The sequence below is a fragment of the Didymosphaeria variabile genome (genome assembly GCF_027946475.1).
Source record: "Didymosphaeria variabile strain IMI 356815 chromosome Unknown scaffold_2, whole genome shotgun sequence".
NCBI classification, from domain to species: Eukaryota; Fungi; Ascomycota; class Dothideomycetes; order Pleosporales; family Didymosphaeriaceae; genus Didymosphaeria; species Didymosphaeria variabile.
This window is the reverse complement of record NW_026611621.1, coordinates 2,601,190-2,624,746: the sequence shown is the minus strand read 5'-3', so window position 1 is coordinate 2,624,746 and position 23,557 is coordinate 2,601,190. Positions and strand designations below refer to the sequence as shown.

The following is a 23,557-nucleotide window of genomic DNA, read 5'->3' as shown; positions in this document are numbered from 1 at the left end:
TCCCTCCTTCACTCCTCCACGTCCTTGTAGGCCGCGGACAGAATGGGTCAGACCCTTTCCGAGCCCGTCGTCGAGAAGGTATGTCTGCCAAATGCCCCTCCCCGCCCCCGCACTGCGCACTTTGACCCTACCGCCTGCCTTGGCAACGGTCGTCGGCGCGACTGTGCGCGCCGAGGGCCTTTCTCTGTGGTTTGCTGGACCATTTGTTGATAGTCTACTAGAAATCTCAAAGCGGCGATGGCGACGACTTGATTTGGGGTGTGTCCTCGATGCAGGGATGGCGAATCAGCATGGAGGATGCCCACGCGTGTATCCTAGACCTGCAAGCCCTCAGCGAGGAGGGTAAGCCCACGCCTGCAGACAAGCGACTGAGTTTCTTTGGCGTCTACGATGGTCACGGCGGCGACAAGGTAGCGATATACACAGGCGAGCACCTGCACGAGATCGTCGCGAAGCAGGAAGCGTTCAAAGAAGGCGATGTAAAGAAGGCCCTGCAAGACGGATTCCTAGCGACGGACCGGGCGATACTCAGCGGTACGTTGACTTAACATCTTCAGCCTCGAGTGGTTGCGCTGACTCGCTGGCAATAGACCCAAAGTACGAGGAAGAAGTCTCGGGTTGTACCGCTTCGGTCGGCATCATCTCCAAAGACAAGATCTACGTGGTATGTGAGATATCGCAGCTCCTCTGCACAGCGAAAGTTGACAGCGCCAGGCCAACTCGGGTGATTCACGAAGTGTACTGGGCATCAAAGGCCGGGCAAAGCCCCTATCGTACGACCACAAGCCCCAGAATGAAGGTGCGTTGATTTCGCTGCTATGAAGGACACATCTGATGATAGGCAGCCGAGAAAGCACGCATCCAGGCTGCTGGGGGCTTTGTCGATTTTGGACGTGTCAACGGCAACCTCGCTCTCTCTCGAGCTATCGGAGACTTCGAGTTCAAGAAGAGCGCCGAGCTTCCACCCGAACAACAGATAGTCACCGCCTACCCTGATGTTGAAATCCACGACATTAGTGAAGACGACGAGTTCCTGGTCATTGCTTGCGATGGTAAGGGTTCCCATCTCCTCTTATGGCTAGGCTGCTTACACTTCTATAGGTATCTGGGATTGCCAGTCTTCGCAAGCTGTTATCGAGTTCGTTAGACGCGGTATCGTTGCGAAGCAGGATCTTGCATCTATATGTGAGAACATGATGGACAACTGTCTGGCAAGCAACAGTGACACTGGCGGTGTTGGCTGCGACAACATGACAATGATCGTCATTGGTCTTCTGCATGGACGGACGAAGGAGCAGTGGTATGAAGATATCGCAAAGAGAGTTGCAAATGGAGAGGGACCTTGCGCTCCGCCAGAATATGGCAAGTCTGAAGATCCTGCCTCTCCTGCCTCAGAAGGCAGGGAATAGCACATTATCTAATATAAAGTCTTAGCCGAATTCCGCGGACCAGGAGTGCATCACCGGATTGATGATAGCCCCGATGACATCGACATGGACCTCGATGGTCGCTTTCAGGGCAACCGTGGATTGAGTGGTGAGTTACCCTAGGCTAGGTCTCGGTTCTCATATTGACTCCTCAGGCGGAGGCGGCCGCATCATTCTTCTTGGTGATGGTACGGAGATAACGACTGAAGCTGCCGACGCCGACATGTTCGACAATGACGATGAAGATAGAGACCGCGATTTTCAAGTCGACCGGTCTAACGGTTCAGCACAGAATGCACGTGGAGAGACACCCGGGCCGCAAGGCAGCTCCGCGAAAGAGACCACGGAATCACCTTCATCTGTCAAGACAGAAAAGTCAGAGGAGCCATCTGCCGACAAAAAGGATACTACTGTGCCAGAGAAGCTCACTGATGTAAGTGAAAAGTAACCAACTATTCTTGCACGGTCTTCTTGAGCAAGTCTCCGCTGAGAAGCTCTTGAGCGCGCACTGTACGCGCCCGTGGTTTTGGTCATACCTGGCTTGAAGTTGCTTTTGGGCTGGGGAGAGCTTCGGCTTCCGGTAACTATGGTTCACTTTATGACTTTAATGCGGTGGGTGGCGGGCTTTTCTGGGCCGGGGATTGGGCTTGACTTGGCAAGCATACACGGGCATGGACAAGGCAGAGTCACTGACGGGGTCTTCCGATCAAAGCGAAGGCTCCCGATGCATGAGATATGAGCGTACGAACAACCTCATCCAAACAGGGCCTCAGCACGAATTGATACCTGGCGTCGCATGTCGTCGTCCTCTTTCTTACTATACTACTCTTTGAGACTTGCCTTCCCTGTTCTGAGGGTATGAGAGCGATGCACTTCTTTCATAGATCGCGAATTGACATCGATGGGCAATGTACGTTGGCGGGCAGGTAGGATGCAATGAATTACATTTCCTTCAAAAGTGCGGCGCCGGTCACAGCAGTATACCAAAGCTTAGGGTTCGTGCTAATACATATATGTAGACAATCCAGAGCAGCTTACAGCTTAGACGTCTTAGGTTGAAGTGGGTATTTCTTTGGACCGCATCAAAATACACGCAGTGAACCCATTGTCCACCGCCCTCTGCAGCAAGGACCTCGTCAATTCGTCATCGTGAGGCATGTATAACTGGAAAAACCTAACGCCCACTCCCTTCCGTCCATTTGCCAGTTCATCATTCGCCTTCCCAATGTCCTCGATGGGCTGCGATTCAGCGGTGCTGAGACAGTATGGCAGATTGAGTTCGCCGGCGTCGTTGTAGATTTTATTAATGCCTATGGGGGCGAAGCCGATTGGGGCTGAGACGGAGTGACCCCAGATGGAGTGCGCGGTGTCGCGATGGTTTGTGTCGACGAGCATGCGGGGGATTATGCGGTGCCGGTAGAAGGATTGGCGGTTGGCAGTGTGGGTGTGGGATTGCCTGTGCATATTTCGATCAGTAAATATGTCATAGTGGGCAATGGCTGGATCGGAAGATGCAGTGGGATAGGAAATTAAATACCCAGCGTTGCTGGAAGCATAGTACCAGCCATTCTGCATGAGCTTACGCTGGGCTCGGCGCTCGAGCTCGCCGGGCTAAGGGTTGCATGGGGGGACTTCGCCCACGTTCGACTTCCAGAAGTTCTCGCGTTGATAAAGGCGTATTGAGGTGTGGAGCGGGACTCGCAATTGGAATTGTTGGGATCCATCGCGGTAAGAGTTGAAGCTTTTGATGAGTCTGCAGGCGTGTAAATGAGCTCTTCAATGCGTCTTTGAAAGTGCAGCCATGCGGCTCTGGGACGCTAGAACGCAGTAAATATGAAGAGCTTCTTATAGCCCGAGAAACAGTACTAGCAACGAGATAGCGAGAAGAGTCTGGTATCGAGAACGGAAATTTGAGGATACTGTAGTAGTATCTGAGCTTCTAGCTCGGTCAATGCGGATATCAAGATAACGACAGTCTTTGTGTAAGGCTTTCAGGTTCATCGGGAATAACGGGAGCGCATAGAGCCATGGTGACGCTTCAACACTTGGTCATAGCTATGTAGCTTGGACCCTGTTCCGATAGCCGTCAATGTCCGGCATCTTGCGCCACAGAGCCGTCGTTTATGCGTTTGGAATCACTCCTGGATGCATGATATATTCTCGAATATAAACGTGCAAAGCGAAAATCATCCTGACGAAGTAGATATAGTGGAAAAAGGAAGGCACGTTCCGCTGCGGAGGTGTCGTCCAAAGGTTCGCCCCGATGCGGACTGGGCTGAAGCCCAAGCTAATGGCTCATGTGGGGCTCCAAAAGCTTAGCTGTGTGATGCGCTCTAGGAATGTTCACCGCCAGCTACTACCGCACGTAGATGACTGGCACAGAGTAACGTGCTCCCACTCTGGTCGCGCTGTGAAATCGCAGCCAATACACGTCCACATTCCCAAAGCAACTGACCGTAGTGGACGCGCTTCGACCAATCGGAGCACGTGTAATCTCCAAGACCCCGCCAAGCCAGTACAGCTTCACGCAAGTCGACCGCGTAACCATCGAACACACAACATCTTCTCGTCGTTGCGCACCATGTCGGCTTAGGCCTACCGACACTTTGTCCACAGCACCTCTGCCGTTGCGCGCCCACCTTCCACCAGGTCCCCCAGCATGTCGGTCATCCTCTGCACTGGTGAGTAGCTTCTCAACCTCGTCTCTACCTCAGGGGACCGCGGTATTGACGGTTTACAGCGGGGTATGACCACACAATTCGGTACGGAAAGCTACGAACCAGCTGCCCGCGCAAGGTACTGACCTGCTAGTTTCTGGGAGGCGCTCTCCGGCATCTGCTCACGAACGATCCCCCACCCAGACTCGCAAGTGAACCGCTTGTGCATTTCGCCCGACAAGCGCTTCCTTGCCGCAGCTGGCCACCACACGGTCAAGCTGTACGAAATCAAATCGACGAACCCCAATCCGGTGCTTACCTTCGAGGGCCACACATCGAACATCACGGGCGTCGCTTTCCATTGCGAAGGCAAATGGATGGTAACGAGCTCTGAGGACGGCACGGTTAAGATTTGGGATACCCGCTCAGGCAGCGTCCAGCGCAATTATACACACGGCGTCCCGGTCAATGATGTGGTCATCCACCCGAACCAGGGTGAGCTAATTAGTTGCGATCGTGGAGGAAACGTGCGCATCTGGGACCTAGGCGAGAACAAGTGCTCACACCAGCTGATTCCCGAGGACGATGTATCCGTCGCTAGCGTGACAGTAGCGAGCGATGGCTCAATGTTGGTTGCTGGTAATAACAGCGTACGTCTCCTTGTTCCATACACCCCTTTGGTGTACTAATTTCACCAGGGCAAGGTCTACGTCTGGCGCATGGTCCAGCGGGGCGAAGTCACTTCGCTCGTACCCGTGTGCACATTCGTCGCCCACCAGACCTACATCACGCGCGTGCTGCTCTCGCCCGACGTGCGCCATTTAGCTACGTGCAGTGCCGACCATACAGCTAGGATATGGTCCATCGACACCTCGCAGCCGCACAACGTGACCGTACAGGACAACCTCCCGGGCCCCGCCGACCGTGACGCCAACGCCTTCCCACTTGAGACGACGCTCCACGGACATCAGCGCTGGGTCTGGGACTGCGCCTTCTCCGCCGATTCTGCTTACCTGGTGACTGCATGCTCCGACCACTATGCGCGGTTATGGGAGCTGAACAGCCAGAGCATCATTCGGCAGTACAATGGACATCACAGGGGCGCTGTGTGCGTCGCGCTGAACGATACAGCTGTTGGTAACTAGGAGTACGAACAGAAAGTGGACGATCAGGAACAGGAAGTGTAAGTGCAAATTCCTTACTTATCGCTTCCCTTTGTTCTTGGCCTTTACATTGCACTACAACTTGTCTTCCATGCCATCTTCGAGATTCTTGTGGCTTATTGGACAGGACTGTCATGCGTGCGGAGCCCGTTGATTGGAGGGGCATCAATGATAAAATTCCGAAAATCCTTCGATGCTATGCGTTCGACCACGATTTGGGACCGAAAATGATGGCTCGTTCTTCCACGTGCGTTTGGCCAGGAAGAGAGGGTGGAAGGACATTCTGCTGTGGATATCACAGCCACATTGCGAACCGCCCCGGTCCTGATGGAAAGGTTTAGCGTAGGGATGGCGGTTGTCGAACGGACAGAGAAGATAAGAGCGATTTCGGCATGGCATTTGACACTGGTACTCTTAGGCAGAGCGAAATGGTGATGAGATCAGGATGATGCAATCAACGATAGCTTTCGTGAGGAGTTCTGAGTTTTGTGCATATTATGACCAATGTATGAGTATAGCGATACACATACACGTTTTTTAAACCCAGTCAGGCTGCATTTAGCAATAAGTTCTCTGCTCCGAAACTGAGTAAAAGAATGCTAAAGGCTAGAATGCATGATTACCTTCCACCAGCAGGGCGTATCACGTACATTCTGATCTGATCGCTTACCGTCCCCCATCATCCATCCCAGCCCATTCATCTTGATAAACACTACCGCCAAATGCTGCCACCATTAAATATACACATGCTCATGCCCCTGCACAGGGCAATTTCGAACAAAACAAAATGTATATAAGACGCTCACAATACCATGCAAGTCCAAAGGATAGGGGCCCTCAAGAACGCCATGCAAGAACGCTCGCAGTGAACAAACTCCGTGCATCGTCTAGCCAAGCAACAAGCTACAGGCATGACAACAAAACAAATATGTACAAGAGATAATAGGAGGAGAGAAAAAATTACTAACTTGTAACAAGACACTTACTGATGCGAGAAGTACACACTTTAAGTCTAATACTAACCTTCCAAAGTATACAACCCGAAACTACTCCCGTCCGACGCAATATAAGTTTGCTTCTTCACCGTCCCAAGAGCCCGGAAAACCAATTTGTAAGATGCTTCGAGCTCGTACTTGGCGTCCAGCTCAACGCGCTGTTTGTCCTGCCTCCGCTACTCTCAGGTGTCTTCGGACTGCTCCCCAGGAGCGGCACAGTCTTGCCTCTCGCGCGGCCTGACGACGGTGTCCGAGGGCTGGGCTGGTTTTTATCGCGGGATCCGAAGAGCACGGCGCGGGAAATGCGATGCTCAGGCATCTCTTGCTTCGATTCCGGGCGGGTCGTTGAAGCAGACGTAGATACCTGTGAGAGCGCGGATGGTGTAGGGGTGCCCTGCGTACTGAGTGCGGGGCCAGGTTTCGAAGTATGAGGGCTATCGGAGTCGACGTGATGTATGGAGTCTACGAGGCAGATGGTTGAGCTGCTAGGCTTCTCTTTCGATAGGTCGGCGAGGATAGGACTGTGAAGCCCGTGGAGCGATAAGCCAGTCTTTACCCAAGGACGGACCGTGTACGTGGGTTGTAGGGAATCTATCGAGCATCGTATTAGCACGAAGCAAGGTTGTTGAGCTCAGAGATTATGCGCCGCCACCTTCAGGGGTAGGTGACCGCTCCTCGTTTGCTTCTTGGTCTGCCTCCTCCGTCGCAGCTTCGCCATGTTTCTCTTCTGTGCCGTCTCCGTTCATTGCACCCGCGGCAGCCGCTGCTGCTTCAGCGGCTTGTTTCTCGGCCCGAGCTTTCGCTCGCGCAGCTTGCAATTCGTGGTTTTCCTTGCGGGCGCGCTCATCTTTCGCTTTACGGAGGCGCTCTACTTCCTCGACTCCGCCGCTCTTCTTGAGCTTGCCTTCTCCGACAAACTCGCCAAGTTCCTTCTTGAACTCTCCCCCCATCCCGGTTTGCAAGTTCGCGCTGTCGGGCCTTCTCAGCGCGTTCAATAGCTTCAAGTCGGCTTTCGTGGTTTGGTTGCAAAGCCTTCACCTCTCCTAGCACACCATCTCGAGCTTGACGGGGATCAACAGCCTTATCGAAGGCGACCGCATGCAGCAAATTACGCCCAGAGGCCGAGCGCGTGCCCTGCCCCTTACCATCTTCAGTCTGCAAGTTCTGTTGCTTGGTCGCTTGTTCCACAAGCTCAAGGGTCTCGGCTGCCTTCTCAAGGTCGTCTTGCAAGTCAGCCGCCAGGTCTTCCTGCATTGAGAGCAGATCTCTCTCTTCGCAGACAGTCTGGAGTTCTTGCTCCCAAATTTTCGTCCATAAAGGCTTTTCTTTCGCCAGAAGATCCTGCAGCCTCTTGAGCTCGGAAGTGGCCTTCGAAAGATCCTTGGCAGCGATTTCAAGCTGACGCGGCAACGGTCTGACACCACGAGTGACGACATCTTTGCGCAAGTCTTCAATAAGATCCTGAATATCGTCTACGCGAGTGACCATCTTCTCCGAGTCTTCTTGCAACGTCTTCTTGCCATCGTTGATATACGCACGGCCAGTGTCACCCTCAAGTGTGGGCAATGCGGCCTTCACGGCGGTGGATTTCACGGCGGCGGCCTTAGTCCGGATGGCAGACATGCTTGCTTCGATATCGGCCACCATAGACGAATATGTCTGCTTGACAACAGCGAGATCTCTCCGCAGTGACTGGACTTCGTTGAGTTGAGCTGCGGACGAAAGTGATACTTCCGAAGAGCCTCCGGTCGGCATGGGAGAGCTGGGAGTCAACAATGTTGAAGCACGGGCAGAGGACAAAGTGGAACCAGCAGCGATGCCCGCAAGTTCCTTGGACGTCTGTTGTTGACGTTCCGCGACGCGCTGAATTGCCGACTGTTGGTCTTCGACAACGCTTTTGATGTTCTCCACGAGGCGGTTCAGACCGTGGAACTTGTCGTCAATATGACTCTTCACCTCGTCAAGTTGTTCGACATTCAAGACAAGGACTGATCGCTCTTTGATGTCGTTCATGTCCTCAAGTTCGTATCGCACGCCAGAGACAGGATCTTGAATATGAATCTCCGGGAGCTCGCCATTACGGTGTGTATCCCATGCAAACTTTTCAATGAATGCAAGTTGTAATCTCCCAGGGTTGAGGTCTGCGCCGTCCGAAAAGACGTATTTCCGGATCTTACTTTTATACTGCAAGAAAATCGTGAGCTCCTTGCCGGATTGTGGCGATTGCTCTGGTACGAATGGTTCCGGCTGTGGCGATGGAGATGGGGTCTTCGTTCGGCGCGAGTTCATTCGAGCGGGTATACTGGAGGCCTTTCGTGGCTCTTTGACTGGCGATTCCGAGGGTAGTCCCGCAGGTTCTACCAAGGGGCCATTGAGCGTGGCTCCAAGCTCAGGGGTGTCGCCTTCAGGGTATTTTGGGGCACCGAGCTTGTCCTCGGGTGTTTTTGCAACAGGACTGTCCTCAGGCGCAGGTTCTTGTGGAGGTTGAACGTTCAGTGCAGAGCTTCGAGAACTCTCTTCGGAAATACGCCGGGATACATCGTTGGTTCTGTCGAACTGGGTTTCAACAGCGGGTCGAGCGTTGGATCGTTGCCGGCTGTGAAGCACTGATCCCCTAACACGAACAGCGTTCATAGACTCCCGAACGTCTCTTCCGCGATTGGGTATGGGAGAGTTCTGCACAGGCGGCATGGGTATCCCGTTCGTGCCCAGATGTTTCTGAATCTGATATGCCGAGAACCTTCGCGAAGCTCTTCTTTCCAACTCTCCACCTCGCTGCAGCGCTGCCAGCGCATCTTGTTGCTTCGGAGGCGGCGGAGGGGGAGGAAAGTTGGCCGGCCAATCTTGCTGTTGTCGAGGGTCGGGCGACTTTGGCATGGGGTCTTCTGAAGGGTACGGGGCGATTACGGGTATCTGCTGCGCGGTAGTGCTAGACAGAGAAGAATCGGTCGACAGCTGGCTGGCATTCGTTGTGCGATTTGCTCTTGGGTTCGAGGGCAAGGCATCGTACTTGGTCGGCGACGCTCTTCCGGGTACAGAAGACGATCGCGGAGGCAGGTCTGGGCCATTTTCAATCAAGTCGCTCTCTTGGCGCGCGGGCAGACGAGTGCTGGCCGCGCGTGCCTGCTGAGGTTCCTCGACCTCTCCCACACTGCCAACGCTTCCTTGCCGCGGGCTACCTCCAATAGGGGCGCCATTTCGTTGCCGGAGGCGCTGTTGCTTCTTCTTCAAGCCATGTAGCAGATTGATTATGATGTCTCGTATGCGTGGGAGGAAGTTATCGAGGCTGGCCTGAGACGCTTCCTGGCTAAGTGTCTCCTCCAAGATACCGCGCAGCAGTTCTGGAACATTTCCAAGATCTTGTGTGTCGACTCCAATAGCGTTGAACGCTCGGGATGCGATGTTGAATTCATAGCCCAGGCGTACGTAGACATCCGAGACCTCGCTCTCGGTGGCAGTTCCTCGGGACCATAGTGTGAGGGTTTCGAGTAGTTGCTTAGTTGCGACGAGGAGGTGTGTGACTACAAGCAGTCAGCGGTGACACGAGGCGAGCAGAATGGGGTGAAGCTACCTGACTTCTCGATCTGGCTGAGCTGCTGTTGGGGCTGCATAGCGGGGAGAGGTTAGCTACAGAAGTCCTGCATGGGGCTCGACAGGAATGTCGGAGCAATCGGGCGCGTGGCAGGAGAGTACTCACAGTCTGTTGGCCGCGCCGGGCATGTGCTCCGCGCGACGAACCCTTACTCGAGCCCTGGGAAGGTGCATACTCGTCGCTCAGAGTCATGCTGGAGGCTGTGGACGGTGGGTAGAGCGTGGCTTCTGAGTCGCGCGAAGGAGTTGTTGTACTCGCACTGGACGAGGCGTACTGCATGGGCGATGTGGCGTGCGGTGCTGGGAAGCATGTAACGCGAGTGATGGTGAGGTGGACGTGAAATGGCTTGGCAGGCGGCGGGTGATGTTAGCGTCGCTGCACGCACGTTCGCCTTGGTTCTTGCTAAAGGATGCTTGAGACGCCGTTGCACAGTCAGTGCTAGAAGATGGATGCTGGGGGCGCAGACTTCGACTGTGCTTCAAGATGGAGGCCGTGCGAAAGGTGCTTGTTTGTGTGACGGGCAGGAGCGATGGCTAGTCCCGGGAGTCTGCTGCGACACACCCAAGACAATACGTACAAGTCATGGACGGCACAATCCTAAGCACGCACCATCTCCAAAAGACCAGTTCGGGGTACGAGGCCAAAGTGTGGCTTGGGAACTGCTAGCTTCCGAGCGTACCCAATTTCTCGACGTTTGCCTGTGTAAAGCTATCGCGAACTCCTCCACTACCACTATCACTTCTCCTACCACTGCTCCTCCTCCTCCTCCGCCTCCGCCTCCGCCTGCGCCTGCACCTGCGCCTCCGCGACCGAGCCCAAACAGTCCCCGCTGCAGCGCGCAATTGCACTCGATCGCGCTCTGCGTCGCCGCGAGTGCTTGGCCATTAGCTCCCGCTCCGCGCTCCGCCCGCCGCGTCTTGACCTTTGGGTTGGGGGCCGCGCCGTTTCACCATTGTCGATCCGCGCACTACAGGAAGCCTCCGCTATTTCGAAAGCGCCAAGCGTCAACCGCGCCTTCTCCTGCAACTGCAACTGCAACTCGCATCACCCGTGCACTGTACACCAGCCCGCCCCTTCGCTCAGCTGCCCGACCGCGTCCATCGCAGGCACACACTCGCCGACTCTCCTCCTCGCCAGTGCCCCTCTTAGCATTGGGCCCTTTGCGCTGCCTTGCGCCTTGTTCCCCATCCCGGAGAGGCACGCTGCCCTCACGCCGGCACGCCCATGTCCAGCACCGCCGCGGCCACGTCCACCAACGGCGCCCATGTCAACGCTCCTCTGAACCCCGCATCCTCGAATTCCTCTGCAGGCCGAGCACAACTGAAAATGAACACTTCGGCTAGAGGCCCCGACGGCGCGCGCAAGCAGGCTGGCAGTCCTGTCGATGCCGCTCAAAAGTAAGCTCCCCTTGTATTCGACCCCGACCGTGTTTTGTCTTCCCCTTTGCACGCGGCCACCCACGGGTCCTGCCGCTTTCTCTCCCACGCCTCGAGAGCTCGTCGGTTCAAGTTCGCGTCCAGCGGTACTTACTCGTGTGACGTGCAATCAGTCACATGGAGCCACGGTGCAACGCTCTCATCCCGCACACAGTATACCCTCGCACTGCCGCAGTCCTTTTGCCATTGCAACCTTCTGTTTCTGCGTGCCAATCCCTGTTCCCTGCTCGTGCCCACGGCGCTGACTCGAGACCCCTCTTCCAGGAAACCATCACAACCCAGAGCATGGCAGGGCACCAACCCCATTACACAACGCTCTACAAACCAGAACACCAACGGTGTGGTCAACGCTCCTAGACCGTCGCAACCCGCTTCGGCGCTCTCCGGCGAGACCATCACACCCATGAGACATCTCAATGACAGGATGATGTACCTGCTCGCGAATCTTTCGGTGCGTTTCACACTGGTGGCAATCGCGCTAAGGGCAAGATCTAATATAGTGCGTCCAGGGGCTTCCGGGCAACATAACACTGAAGAATGGCGAGACATACACAGGCGTGCTCTCGGGGACTAATCTCGATCCGACCGAGATGCGCTATGTCTTCAAGATGGTCAAAAAGGTCCAAGCAGCAAACGACACGCATGTGAACGGTAACAGCGAGCCATCGGACGATTACATCGGCTCAGGCGATGACCATGTCATGATCTTCGATATGGGAGACGTTGCGGATTTCCACGTTAATGGCGTTGTCCTTGATAAGACACACTCGAAGGGCCAGAACGGTATGTGAGCAAGTGACAAACCAGCCAAAGCCTGCTGACACCATGATCAGGCGCATCTAGCTTCCGCACCGACACGGACATCTCCGGTAACGCAGCCTTCCGCGAAAGGACTCTTCAGAAATGGGAACCGTCGTCAGATGCCAGTGCAAACCTGTCTCTTGAGTCATCTGGCCAATCAAGCGGTTGGGATCAGTTCGCGACGAACGAGCGGCTCTTTGGCGTTCGGAGCGACTATGACGAGAACCTGTATACCACTACCATCGACCGCAGCCATCCGCAATATGCCGAAAGGGCGGCACTTGCCGAGAAGAAGGCTCGGGAGATTGAGGGCAGTTCTGCTCTCAATGCGCACGTTCGTGAAGAGCGAAGCCAGAATGTGGCTGGCGGCGACAAGGGCGTGGACGAAGAAGACTTGTACAGTGGAGTACACAGGCCTCTCACCAGCGGAACGTCGAACAAGTACACCCCGCCTGGGCGTCAGCCTCCGTCCGGCCAACCTACAGTTTCTGGCGCTCCCGTCGATCCTGCCATCATATCGTCTCAATTGGCTCGCCCCGAGACGAAGTCAACACAGCGGACGGCAGGTCCTACGACTGAGAAGCCCATCACCACTGAGCCCCCAAAGACTGAAGAGCCTAAAGTTGCCGAAGTACCAAGCGTGCCTAAGGCAGAGCCCTCTAGTGGTGCAACTTCCAAAGCGGAGACAAAAGCCCCACCCACAACTAAGCCCGCCCTTGATCAGGCACAGAAACCTAGCACTACGCTAAAGTCTACCGTGGGTGGGACTCAGCGTAGACCACAGAACGCGACAGCGAATGTTGAGCACGAAGTCCTGGATTCATTCAAACAATTCTCTGCTGCTGAAAAGCTGCGCATGTCCGAGCGTCAACGTACCATACAGCGCGAGTCCAAGGCTGTGAAGCTGAACGATCTGAAGAAGTTCTCCCAGAACTTCAAGCTGAACACCCCTGTTCCATCAGACCTCGTTCCTATACTTGCCAAAGACGAGGTCAAACAGGCACAAATCGTCGAAAAGGCTCTGAAAACAGTGCAGGAAATCAAGGCCACTCCTCCCAAACCCGCGGCCGCTAGTGTTGATCCGAAATCAGTACCTCGACCTGCGAACGCCAAGGCTGATGTACCGCAGCCATCATCTAACGCTTCTGTTGATCGCCAGCAAATCCAGAGGCCTCGACCAGGACAGGCTCCATTCGGATCCGCGACGATGCGCGAGCGAACTGGACACCAACAGAATATCAGCCAGATGGCACCGCGAAACCATGGTTTGCTGAGCACACGCTTACAATTGAACCAACAGCAACACAAGCAACAAGGCAATGTGCCATATAACGGCATCCCTCAACCTATTCCCGTCCAAGACATGCGCATACCCCCTCCTACTGGCCCATCCGCATCGTCTAGCGGTGTACCAACGCCAACTTCTTCGAGTGCAACCCCAAAGTTCAACGTCCGGGCGACCGAGTTCAGGCCCACCGCGAATGCATTTCAGCCTGGTGGACAGCCGAGCAACCACTCGAGTCCCAGGCCAGGCTCAGCGTCGCGACAGGAGCCTCCCCGCAAGGTCCAACTTACGAGCTTTTTTGGCGGCAAGCATCCGACTGTGCAGCCGTTGGATCTTGCCGAGTTCTTTAATCCCATTTTGCGTTTACGCAAGGAGTCCGCTGAGGACCCACAGAAAGCCCGCCAGTACGCCACCAACGGCGGCATTCAGCCCACGTACCACACTCCACCTACTTGGGACTTCCCTACCGCGAACACGGACAAGGGCTACAAAGACATGTTCGAACGCCCCGCAACCCAGCCTCTGTCCACCCCACACATGATTGGCAATGGTCCAGTGCCTCACCAGCATCAATTGCCTCCTCAATTCCAAGGACCCCAGGGTGTCCCTCAAGGTCAAACGCCACATCACACCCCTCGCCATCCACCTGTGCAGCCACACCACGCCCCTGGTCCACACCAATTCGAGGCTCAACACATGCAATTCTCTCATTCAACATCGTCGGTACACCCGTCACCTCGTCCCATGCCTGGGTATATGTACGGTTCTCAGCCGCAGCCTATGTCAGGTTATCCGCAGCAAGTGCCTATGCAACCCTACGGCATGAGCCCGAATGTCCAGCACGTTGCGCTCAGGGCTGGACACGGCGGTCCTCAATTTGTTACTCCTCCCGGCCCTGGTATGGGTGGACAAATGATGACGAATCAGCCTTCAAACGGGCCTTACATGGGCATGCCTACCAATCCACCGATGCAGATGTATCCAGGAGCCCCGCCCTCTGGTTTCAATCAATACCCTGGTCAGATGCCAACGGGTCCTGGTGCGAACGGGTACCCTAATAGCCCAAGGGTAGGAGCTCCCATGATGGCTCACCAGGGGTCACAGCAAGGTCATACTGGGCAGCAAATGATGTTCATGCAACATGGCGCGCAGGGACCGCCGATGTTCACTCAAGTCCCGCCTGGCTCCAGTATGTGATGAAATGCTTTTCGCTCCGACCAACAACTGACACAATTGCAGTGACACCCATGCGAGGTCCCTTCCCTCAATCTCATCAGCCTCACTATGGATCCCCGCATCAGCATCACCAGTTCCCTCAAGCACCACATCGAGTTACTCCAAGCGGTAGCTACTCACAGCCCATGATTCCTCAACACTCGCTACCTCCTCAAGGTCCTCCGACTGGCCCCACTAATCATGGTCCAGAGGGGAGCGAGGAGGTTAAGTGAATGTCCCTTTGAATCGCACGGCATCCACTTGAAGAGTCGCGCTTTGTAACGACTTCGAAGGTGCCCGCAGCTTGGCGTCGTCTTATCCCGCTCGTGTACGATGGCTCTTTCACCGAACTTTTGGGTCTGCATTAGCGTAGGCGATATGACATCCGACTTTTTTTTGGCTACAAAATCAAGCATAAGCGACCGGCGTTGGGCGCACATGGCAGCGTCTAAAGACCGCCTCGGACTCATCACAGTGACGGGGAGTCCAGCTCATGGGAAGCATTTGGACCAGGCTTCTTTTTGTTCACGGCATCAACTTCAAGCTCGTTCGACCGCACCTGCACTGGCCACGGGCGGGTGGGTCAAAGAATCGCTTTGGCGTTTTCGTACGGAGATGGCAGCTCAGTGCGTACGATAGCAAGGGGTAGGAGCTTGCGATTAGGCGGATGTCCCATCCCAGGATCGTATCCAAGTCACTCAAGTCTTGCTATAGCAATATAACTAAGCCAACCAACATGTCGGAAATTGAAGATCTTGTGAAGCGCACTGAAGTGTACAATCACCGTGTCATGTTCTTATGATTGTGGTGTGCACGAAAGGGCATGCTCGCAATTTCAGGGCGGCTTTGACTGCCATTTTAGAAAAGCTAGGGCCGTGCGTGAGACCCTGACCACGCGGTTCCGAGACGATGGCATTCCGACGTCCTCCCCAACGCACGCGACCACAGCACGACTTTTTCTTATGACATTTCTCTGGATGTAGTCGCAGGAGTTCGTCTGTAGCGTTGGCTTCCCCGAGCATGGCCGATACCGCTGCTGAACCGCTCATTGCCGGCGGTCCCGACATTCCGAGAGATGACGATTTTGAGGAAGGGGTCGACGTGGACGAAGGTGCGCTGGTGAAGCCGGGGAGGTTTATCTGGGTGCTTACGTTCTGCGCTGGGGTGTCGGGCCTGTTGTTTGGTTATGAGTATGTGCTCTATATTTCCTCAACTACATACTGTATTGCGACGCTAAGTGCGGCATGGTGAAGTTGAAGCTAATAGCACGGATGCAGCACCGGTGTCATATCCTCAACCCTCGTCTCCGTAAAATCAGACCTCTCCTCCCGCCTCCTGACTACCCTCGACAAATCCCTCATCACCTCCGCGACGTCCTTCTTTGCTCTCCTCGTCTCCCCGCTCACGGGCGTCCTCGCCGATGCGCTAGGCCGCAAGACAATTATCCTTAGTGCAGATATTCTCTTCGTCGTTGGTGCGCTGTGGCAGGCCTGGACGAGCAGTGTGTGGGGCATGGTTGCGGGGAGGAGTGTCGTGGGTGCGGCGGTCGGAAGCGCCTCGTTCGTCGTGCCGCTGTATATTGGGGAACTATCACCGGGGCCGTGGAGGGGGAGGATGGTGACTATTGCCAGTCTATTTATTACAGGCGGTCAAGTGGTTGCGTATGTTGTCGGCTGGTTGTTCTCGACAAAAGTCCATGGCTGGAGGTGGATAGTGGGGCTGGGAGCATTACCCGCGTTAGTACAGTTTAGCTTGCTATTCCTCATGCCTGAGACACCAAGGTATCTTGCCAGAAGTGGGCAGAGAGAGAGAGCTAGACGCGTGTTGATAAAGGTGTATGAGAGGTGTGAGGGTGTGGACGCGGACAGGCTCGTGGACAGTGTGCTTAGGAGAGTGGAGAGGGAGATTATGGAAGAGGAGTATGCTACCCGAGGAAGAGTAATTGGGCCTGCTAAGCAAGGGTGGGCTGCAAAGATCGAGAGAGTGCAGGAGAGCTTCACGCAGCTAGTTAGCATCGGAGGAAACAGGAGGGCGCTCATCATCGCATGTATGCTTCAGGGTGCTCAGCAGCTTTGTGGGTTTGTAAGTTCTCCAGTTCCTCGCTATTGTGGTGCTACAGCAACCATTCCTGGCATATTCGATCCTTGCACCCTGCAACAATTAAGAAATTCAGACACTAACCGCCCTCAGAACTCCCTTATGTACTTCTCCGCCACCATCTTCTCCCTCGTTGGCTTTCACTCCCCCACCCTAGCCTCCCTTTCCATCGCGCTCACAAACTTCCTCTTCACCCTCGTAGCCTTCTACTACATCGACCGCATTGGCCGCCGTCGCATCCTCCTCCTGTCCATCCCCGTTATGGTCCTCGGTCTCCTTCTCTGCTCCGTGGCTTTTAATTTCCTCGATGTACCCATGGAGTCGAACAGCCTGCGCGGCCGAGACGAGGGAAGCATGGTTTGGCCACTCATGATCCTCGTCGCAATGGTCATCTACGTGGCCGGGTACGCCATCGGACTGGGCAACGTACCCTGGCAGCAATCCGAACTCTTCCCACTCTCCGTGCGCTCGCTGGGCTCTTCACTCGCGACAGCGATGAATTGGGGCTCCAACACACTCGTGGGACTTACTTTCCTACCTATGATGCAGTTCTTCACGCCAATGGGGACGTTTGCGCTGTATGCGCTAGTGTGTGTGGGTGCGTGGGTAAGTGTTAAGAGGATTTACCCTGAAACTGCAGGGTTGGGGTTGGAAGATGTGGGGAGGTTTTGAGGGATGGGTGGGGATCGAGGACAGTGTCACAAGGGTGAGAGAGAGGGCGAGGTGGGGTCAAGCGGAAGGAAGGGTAACTCGGATGCCTATATCATAGTTCCCAACTTGACTGTGAGACGATCTTGATTTAGTAGGACGTGTATTGAGGTAGGTTGCGACTCAGGTAGCGTTCCCCTCATTTATAAGATAAAAAGAGATAATCCTATGCCTTTCCCTTTAATAAATTCAAAGCCTTCGAAGGGTCAGAACATGGCTGTTCAGAAGGTTATCAAGACATAGCACATACTTCAGGGGAACTCTACCTTCCAGTGAGAGCACTCCTCTCCCATATAATCACAGTATGCCGACGCAGACTCCATCAGAATTACATTAGCCAAAAAGGTGCCTAGTATGGTGTCAATCACGCAAGTTTACGTGAATGCGGTACTCAATCAATCTATAAGATGCTCCTCCCCCATCGCAATCGGCGACGACCTGGATTTTAAAGAGTGAGTTCCTCTACCCTTGACCCAACTTGATCCCACCAATAACGCGCACTTGAGCATTTTATGGCCTCGGAGTTGTAGCGCAGGCCGTCAATGTATGCGAGTGATGGAGATTGGATGGTTCTGCAGATGGGGTTAAGCCAGGAGGTTAAATTCTTAACGTGCTCGCCAAGCATATCTACCTAGGTAACGTTGCCCAGCTTACTGCACGCAATGATCTCCGATGGCCCTTCTATGTTTCGGGCATGGCATTCATGACCGATCAGACAGGATGATCTCTAATCGAAGCCTCCGTCTCGCCTTCCTGTACCTATCTTTCTGGACTCCTCGGGTGGTCCATAAGAGAATAGCCTGGACTACGCGATCGTAAAAGCTCGATTCTACAGCACCAGTAACATTCAGGCGTGGGAATATGATATATTCATGTTCTGGAAACATTGCTGCCAACACATCCCGTACGCTTGACCATTGAGCGAGGGTGGCTGCGGACAACACATGAGCACGCAGAGAGCTGCATTACCAAGGCGAGACGCTGTGGAGAACACGGAATCAACACCCATGTGCTTCCAACAGCCCTGAAATATTCAATGGCTCGCATGACTAGCTAAGTCTCCTTTGAATGTGATGCGACCGCCATCGGCTCTCCATTCACTACATAGGTAGCAAGGGCATGTAGGCGCACGACGCAGCACATGGCTTTCGGCCACATCGATTTACAAGCAAGAAAGCAAGAAGCAATTCACAGACAAAACAGCGTAGAGATCCTTGATCGGACAAGGACGGACGCCTGGACAGGCTGCCCATCAGGTTGGCAGCAGCTTACGTAGAACACGTTTTCACCTTAGGTGCTCGGCGCATCTTTATGTCCCATGGGAGGCTTTGTAACTAAGAGCAGAAGCTTATAGCTGGACGTAAATCTATTACCTACCTCTCTATCCACTCACTAGGTCACGACCACTCTGCTTACCATCACCGATCAGCGCTGCCAGGTCCCGCAGTATGGTGACGTCGCCGCGACCTCGCTGATAACAATATGGAGCACCTCGAAGAAACTTCGCATCACCGGCGAGAGACCGAAGTACAGATTCTGGTGAACAGGGTGGATGTATAAGCGTGCGTTGGTTGCACGATACTCATGGACCAGCTTGATTCAGTCGCACAAGACATCAATAATCTCCGCAATTTTCAAATTAACAGTGTACTGCTCAAAACCCCTTCTGCTGATTGCGGCCACTCTCCTCACTTTCGCGGGCACAGTCGTCTCCGACGGAACAGAGCTAGCAAACCAGTTCGGCTTGATCGGCCCGTCATCCGTCGTGCTCTTCTTGGAGGACTTTCACTTTATTTCTGGACATCTCGATCAGGTGTTGCACACGAACCACCACTGCAGCATCATGTCTGCGGATATCATCCAGCGCACGTTTCAGGTGCCGGACGCCAACCCCACTCGGCTCGCTGGAATTGAGAACACGATCTCAGGCGAAGCTTTCGAGGGATTGCCGATAAGCGAAAGGGAGCTGTGGCACTCGCACAAGTACGAGGTCACCAGCGGGCTCTTAGTCGAGCCTGGCATGCCTGACAATGTCGATAAGGAGGTTATGAAAATTCTCGATAACATGCATAGCAAGACATTTCACACGTGGCCATACAGGTCGAAGAACGGCTCGATTTCCCTTAGCATCCCTGAGATTGTGAAAGGATATACTGCGGATGGACAACTGGAGGCCTATGTGGAGAGGAGGGACAACATGTTCGGGTTGAATCATACAGCTCCGTGCTCAGGGCTTGGGACGCTGTGAGTCATCGCCGTCCATCTTCTGACTCAGTACCTGCTCGCAGGGCACGCTTATCACAAAGCTTAGACGGCGTTTACCTCGCTTTAAACATGTTAGAGTGATTGTGAAATTGCGGTGCAGAGAGGCCGGTTGCCATGTAGGTTTTCATGCGCAGCGGTGTGACGTGTGGAGTTAAGTAGCCCTTGTTTCAATCAAACAAGAGCGAATTATTCCTTCAGGTTGGGGGTGCGAAGCTTATAGTGGGCCCTTTGATGTGACAAAAGCTCGCTCTTCACTTTAATGTGACAAAAGCTCGCTCTTCACTTCAATGTGACAAACGCTCGCTCTTCATTGTAATGTGACTAACGTTCGCTCTTCACTTCAGAATTGCGGAGTAATTCCAAGAGTCGCACAGGGTCTTCTTTACTAAGAGATCCCTCCTTACCTATAAATCTGTGTACTCCATATGCCCATAGCACAAGTTAATACTGCTCTCACATTTGCCTTGCTATACTCAAAAACACTCGACGAACGACCTATTACCTTTAAACGTCGTCAAGATGTACACCATCATTTACCTCCTGATCTCCTCAACCATTACCTGCCTCGTCCAAGCACGCGCTTTCCACAACGCAGGCCTGACATCCCGTCAGATGGCATTGTGCCATGTTGGAGAACCCGGTGGCATTTCCATCCACGTGTTCACGCCTGGAGAAGGGCCAGATTATCCCAGAGCAGACTACGACAGCACATACTCCGCACAAGAGGCTACAGGATGTCTCACAGCCGACTATCTCAGGGAGCATGCAGCTGGTAGCCAGAAGAACCAGGCCAGTGTCACCAACATTAGCCCCGACCTCGGTGGACATTGCATGCTGTATTCCACGGAGGAGTGTGCGGGCAATTCCGTCATGAGGCTTCCCAACCCGCGCCACCTGAACCTGATCTATCCCGAGTAAGTCAAAGACTCGACTAGCGAGGGATGGTGGACAAGACTAATGTATTACAGTAAAATCATCTGCCCGGGCGTACCCAGGGACATGTTGCCAGACGATTTCAGAGCTATTAAATGCTTCGACTATTACCCCCAGTGATGGATTGAATTTGGGAGTGGGGCATTATCTGCTTCTTGTTAAGCCGAAATGCGTAGCTTTTGTGTATCGGGTGTTTGACAGTGGTAGACGTTGTGTACCATGAATGTTCAAGCCGAGATATAATTGAAGCTTTAATCCACCGTACTACGTGTCATGCTGAATAATCGACATGTAAATTGCCTTGATCTCTTCAACCGTGTATATCTTCGAAATGGGCTCCGTGGATGTCTTTACGTTGACATTTCGCAAGCTAGCAATGTCAGTGATTTCTCGAATTAGGCGTACCTGCTTCCGAATCTATCATTGCATGTATTGGAGCCTCATGTTCGCATCCTGCGCAGAGTATATGCGATGCTCGATTTTGCCGTGTCCTTGCTCTGGTAGGATGGTAATTAGAGCCTCCTCCAACAGCGGAGCTCGAGTCTGAAGAACTACTCAGCCTAAAGGCGGACAACATGGTTGTGCAATGCCGAAGCGCTACCTAGGCCAGGCCAGCACTCGGCTGCTCCTGCCAGTCAATTCGTGCTACCCATCTCGGTCTTCTGCTCAGAGCACCTGTTGCTGGGGATGCTGAGCCAAGGCTGTGTGTCTCTGTTGACGTTCTCTGCAAGAGGCTCAGACCCTGCCGATCCGGCACTCGGACCGATCGCTGAAGAAACAATCCTGCCCTGAGGTTTCTGTACCTGCAGTCGAGCGGGAGTATCGATGGCACGGGGCGATGGAGGATTGACCAATCGAAAAGCGCCGACTATACTCTTTTAGATTGCTGATGATGTATGGAATCTTCCGATGATGCAGGAGCCTTTACATTGATACCACCAGCTGCTTTTCACTGGCTGTCTTTGTACATGCTGCATGGCCGATATCGATGTTCAAGGCATCCGGCCTGTTCCGGACGACAGATGCATTGTCACCAAGTACTCTCGACACGCGACCGCACCGCCGTCACGGTAAAGATTGCAACTTGCTCTTCAACATGCATACGGGCCGGAGGGGTCCCTTGTTGCAAACAAGGCGCCGATGCTCCGTCCGCTGAGCATGCAACGACCAGGTCTTGTGCGTCGGGCGACGGGCCAGCGCTCACCATTGAGTCATCCTGCACCGGAACACAAGCGAGAGCACGGAGCGCGCAGGGCCTCCGACGCGTGCGTCCGGTGTGGAAGAAAATTTCTTGCCCTTGTTGCCGTGCAAACCCACTCGAATATTGGACAGTGTGGTCGACGTTGGATGTCCGGTGTAGAAGACGAACACGTGTGCTGGGCAAGAGTCGTGAGTGACGGACCCTGGGGTGGGTCGGCTTGCAAGTGGGGATTGGGCGGGCAGACCCGTTGGTCGGCCCTTCTTGTGGTCGTGGACAAGCGGACCGTCTGCGGATCGTCTTGATGGCGCCATCTCGGAGACTTCAGTCACGCCAGCATGGGCAGCGTGCTGTGTATCCCGTCGCACAGCACTTTGCCGTCGAGTCCGGTGCTCAGCCACGGCACGAAGCCGTGGTCGGGTTCCGAGCAGGCGCTGCCTCGGGCGTGCGTCGTTTGCGACATGGCCTCTGGCGAGTGCTGCTGTCCATGTCTGGCGTCCCATGCCGCAGCATCGAGAGGAAGGGCTTGCATCGGCTGCTTGCAAGCTGGCTGCCCCTGCTCCGTCGCGATTCGTCTCGGGCCGTCGTGCGTGCGGGGAAGGCCAAGGGTTGCGAAGGATTCTTGTCGAGCCCATGCACCGCACGACGAATGCACCGCACGCAGCCAATGCTGGGGCACCGCGGCGCGCAGCAGAGAGGCGAAAGCGCAGGGGGCGTGCAGCGCGGAAGCACCACGAGCCCGCCGCAGAGGTCCTCCAACGAACCGTCGCAGTGGTTGATGAACCCTCGTTTTCGTTGAGGAGTTGCCTATCTGCCATCTGCACATTTGCCTCTTGCGGGCCGCTCACACCACCGCGCTGCTTGGGTCTTGACCAGATGCTGGTGAAAACTCTGCACGCGGCTGAACACCCAGCAGGAGGAAGCGCCCGACGCCCTGCGCCGTTTGCCCGCTTTGGGTGAGAGAGTCGCAGTAGAGCAGCCTGGAGACGCCACAGTAGACGCATTGCGCGCGTCTGGGCCCTGCGTGCAAGGGGCGCATCAGTGTGCGAGGTTGCATTATCGCCATCCCAAACCTCCATACAGTAGCTGCCCAGAAGACGGGACCGAAGACAGGGTGCGCGTCACTCTTCACGTGACGTCGTTTTGACCTCGGGAGCACTGCTGTTGGACTACGATACATGGACACGGTTCTGGTAACAGAACGCAGACCATCGTGGAGGAGCTAACATGGTCTTGTTAGCCATGACTACAGCCATGGCTGGTTGTTCAATTGCCGCCGTGGCGAGAACTGCCTAAGACTATGGGGTATGTAGAACAGGAAAACGCCGTCGCGTTATAATGGAAAGTGGTGGGAGCCAATCCTGCGCCAATGGCTCCATGTCCGAGTGCTGTCCGTTACATGTACAGCTGCCAGCAGGACCCCCAGACCTAGACTATCCGACACACGCTTAATAACACAGAGGCTAGATGACTCCCTCAGATTGTGCTCCGAGAGCGGCCCAAGCCAGCCAACCAACACAAACACCAGAATAATGCTTTTGGTACACTGCCTTAAGCAGATTGATGGATAACAAATGGAAACTTGCAGACGAAACTGTATGCTGCATAGCCGTGGCCCATGCACAAGCCCAACTCCGAGTGGGAAACAAACGCCGGGTCCCAGCGTCATGGTAACGCGCTGGTGTGGATATGCGGTGGTAAAGCGAGCAAGCGCAAACGATGATAGCTTGAGGGAGTAGAGCAGCCTCCCAGGCTAGTGCTTCGGAAACTCCACGAGGCACAAAC

General features: G+C 54.5%; 6 protein-coding genes across 6 annotated transcripts; 5 read left to right on the top strand and 1 right to left on the bottom strand.

Moving 5' to 3' along the window:
• Positions 1-42: 42 nt before the first annotated feature.
• On the top strand, positions 43-1,875 carry PTC2 (Protein phosphatase 2C 2; the record flags this gene model as incomplete). The annotated part of the gene is given in 8 exon segments (XM_056211364.1): positions 43-78; positions 222-534; positions 591-664; positions 715-799; positions 846-1,052; positions 1,102-1,362; positions 1,435-1,536; positions 1,556-1,875. 8 exon segments carry the CDS (start codon positions 43-45, stop codon positions 1,873-1,875), a joined length of 1,398 nt encoding a protein of 465 aa, XP_056074837.1.
• Positions 1,876-4,086: 2,211 nt separating this feature from the next.
• On the top strand, positions 4,087-5,229 carry LST8 (TOR complex subunit lst8; the record flags this gene model as incomplete). Its single annotated transcript, XM_056211363.1, has 4 exons — positions 4,087-4,108; positions 4,168-4,189; positions 4,239-4,734; positions 4,783-5,229. 4 exons carry the CDS (start codon positions 4,087-4,089, stop codon positions 5,227-5,229), a joined length of 987 nt encoding a protein of 328 aa, XP_056074836.1.
• A 1,651-nt stretch (positions 5,230-6,880) lies between these two features.
• On the bottom strand, positions 6,881-10,113 carry BUD6 (Bud site selection protein 6; the record flags this gene model as incomplete). The annotated part of the gene is made up of 4 exons (XM_056211362.1): positions 6,881-7,251; positions 7,295-9,763; positions 9,814-9,847; positions 9,940-10,113. 4 exons carry the CDS (start codon positions 10,111-10,113, stop codon positions 6,881-6,883), a joined length of 3,048 nt encoding a protein of 1,015 aa, XP_056074835.1.
• A 945-nt stretch (positions 10,114-11,058) lies between these two features.
• Positions 11,059-14,804, top strand: PBP1 (poly(A)-binding protein binding protein; the record flags this gene model as incomplete). Its single annotated transcript, XM_056211361.1, has 5 exons — positions 11,059-11,231; positions 11,535-11,721; positions 11,780-12,053; positions 12,104-14,545; positions 14,596-14,804. The coding sequence occupies 5 exons, from the start codon at positions 11,059-11,061 to the stop codon at positions 14,802-14,804; spliced, it is 3,285 nt and encodes a 1,094-aa protein (XP_056074834.1).
• A 787-nt stretch (positions 14,805-15,591) lies between these two features.
• On the top strand, positions 15,592-17,340 carry N0V89_002551 (uncharacterized protein; the record flags this gene model as incomplete). Its single annotated transcript, XM_056211360.1, has 2 exons — positions 15,592-15,761; positions 15,849-17,340. The coding sequence occupies 2 exons, from the start codon at positions 15,592-15,594 to the stop codon at positions 17,338-17,340; spliced, it is 1,662 nt and encodes a 553-aa protein (XP_056074833.1).
• A 1,879-nt stretch (positions 17,341-19,219) lies between these two features.
• On the top strand, positions 19,220-20,559 carry N0V89_002550 (uncharacterized protein; the record flags this gene model as incomplete). The annotated part of the gene is made up of 2 exons (XM_056211359.1): positions 19,220-19,516; positions 20,254-20,559. The coding sequence occupies 2 exons, from the start codon at positions 19,220-19,222 to the stop codon at positions 20,557-20,559; spliced, it is 603 nt and encodes a 200-aa protein (XP_056074832.1).
• Positions 20,560-23,557: the final 2,998 nt, after the last annotated feature.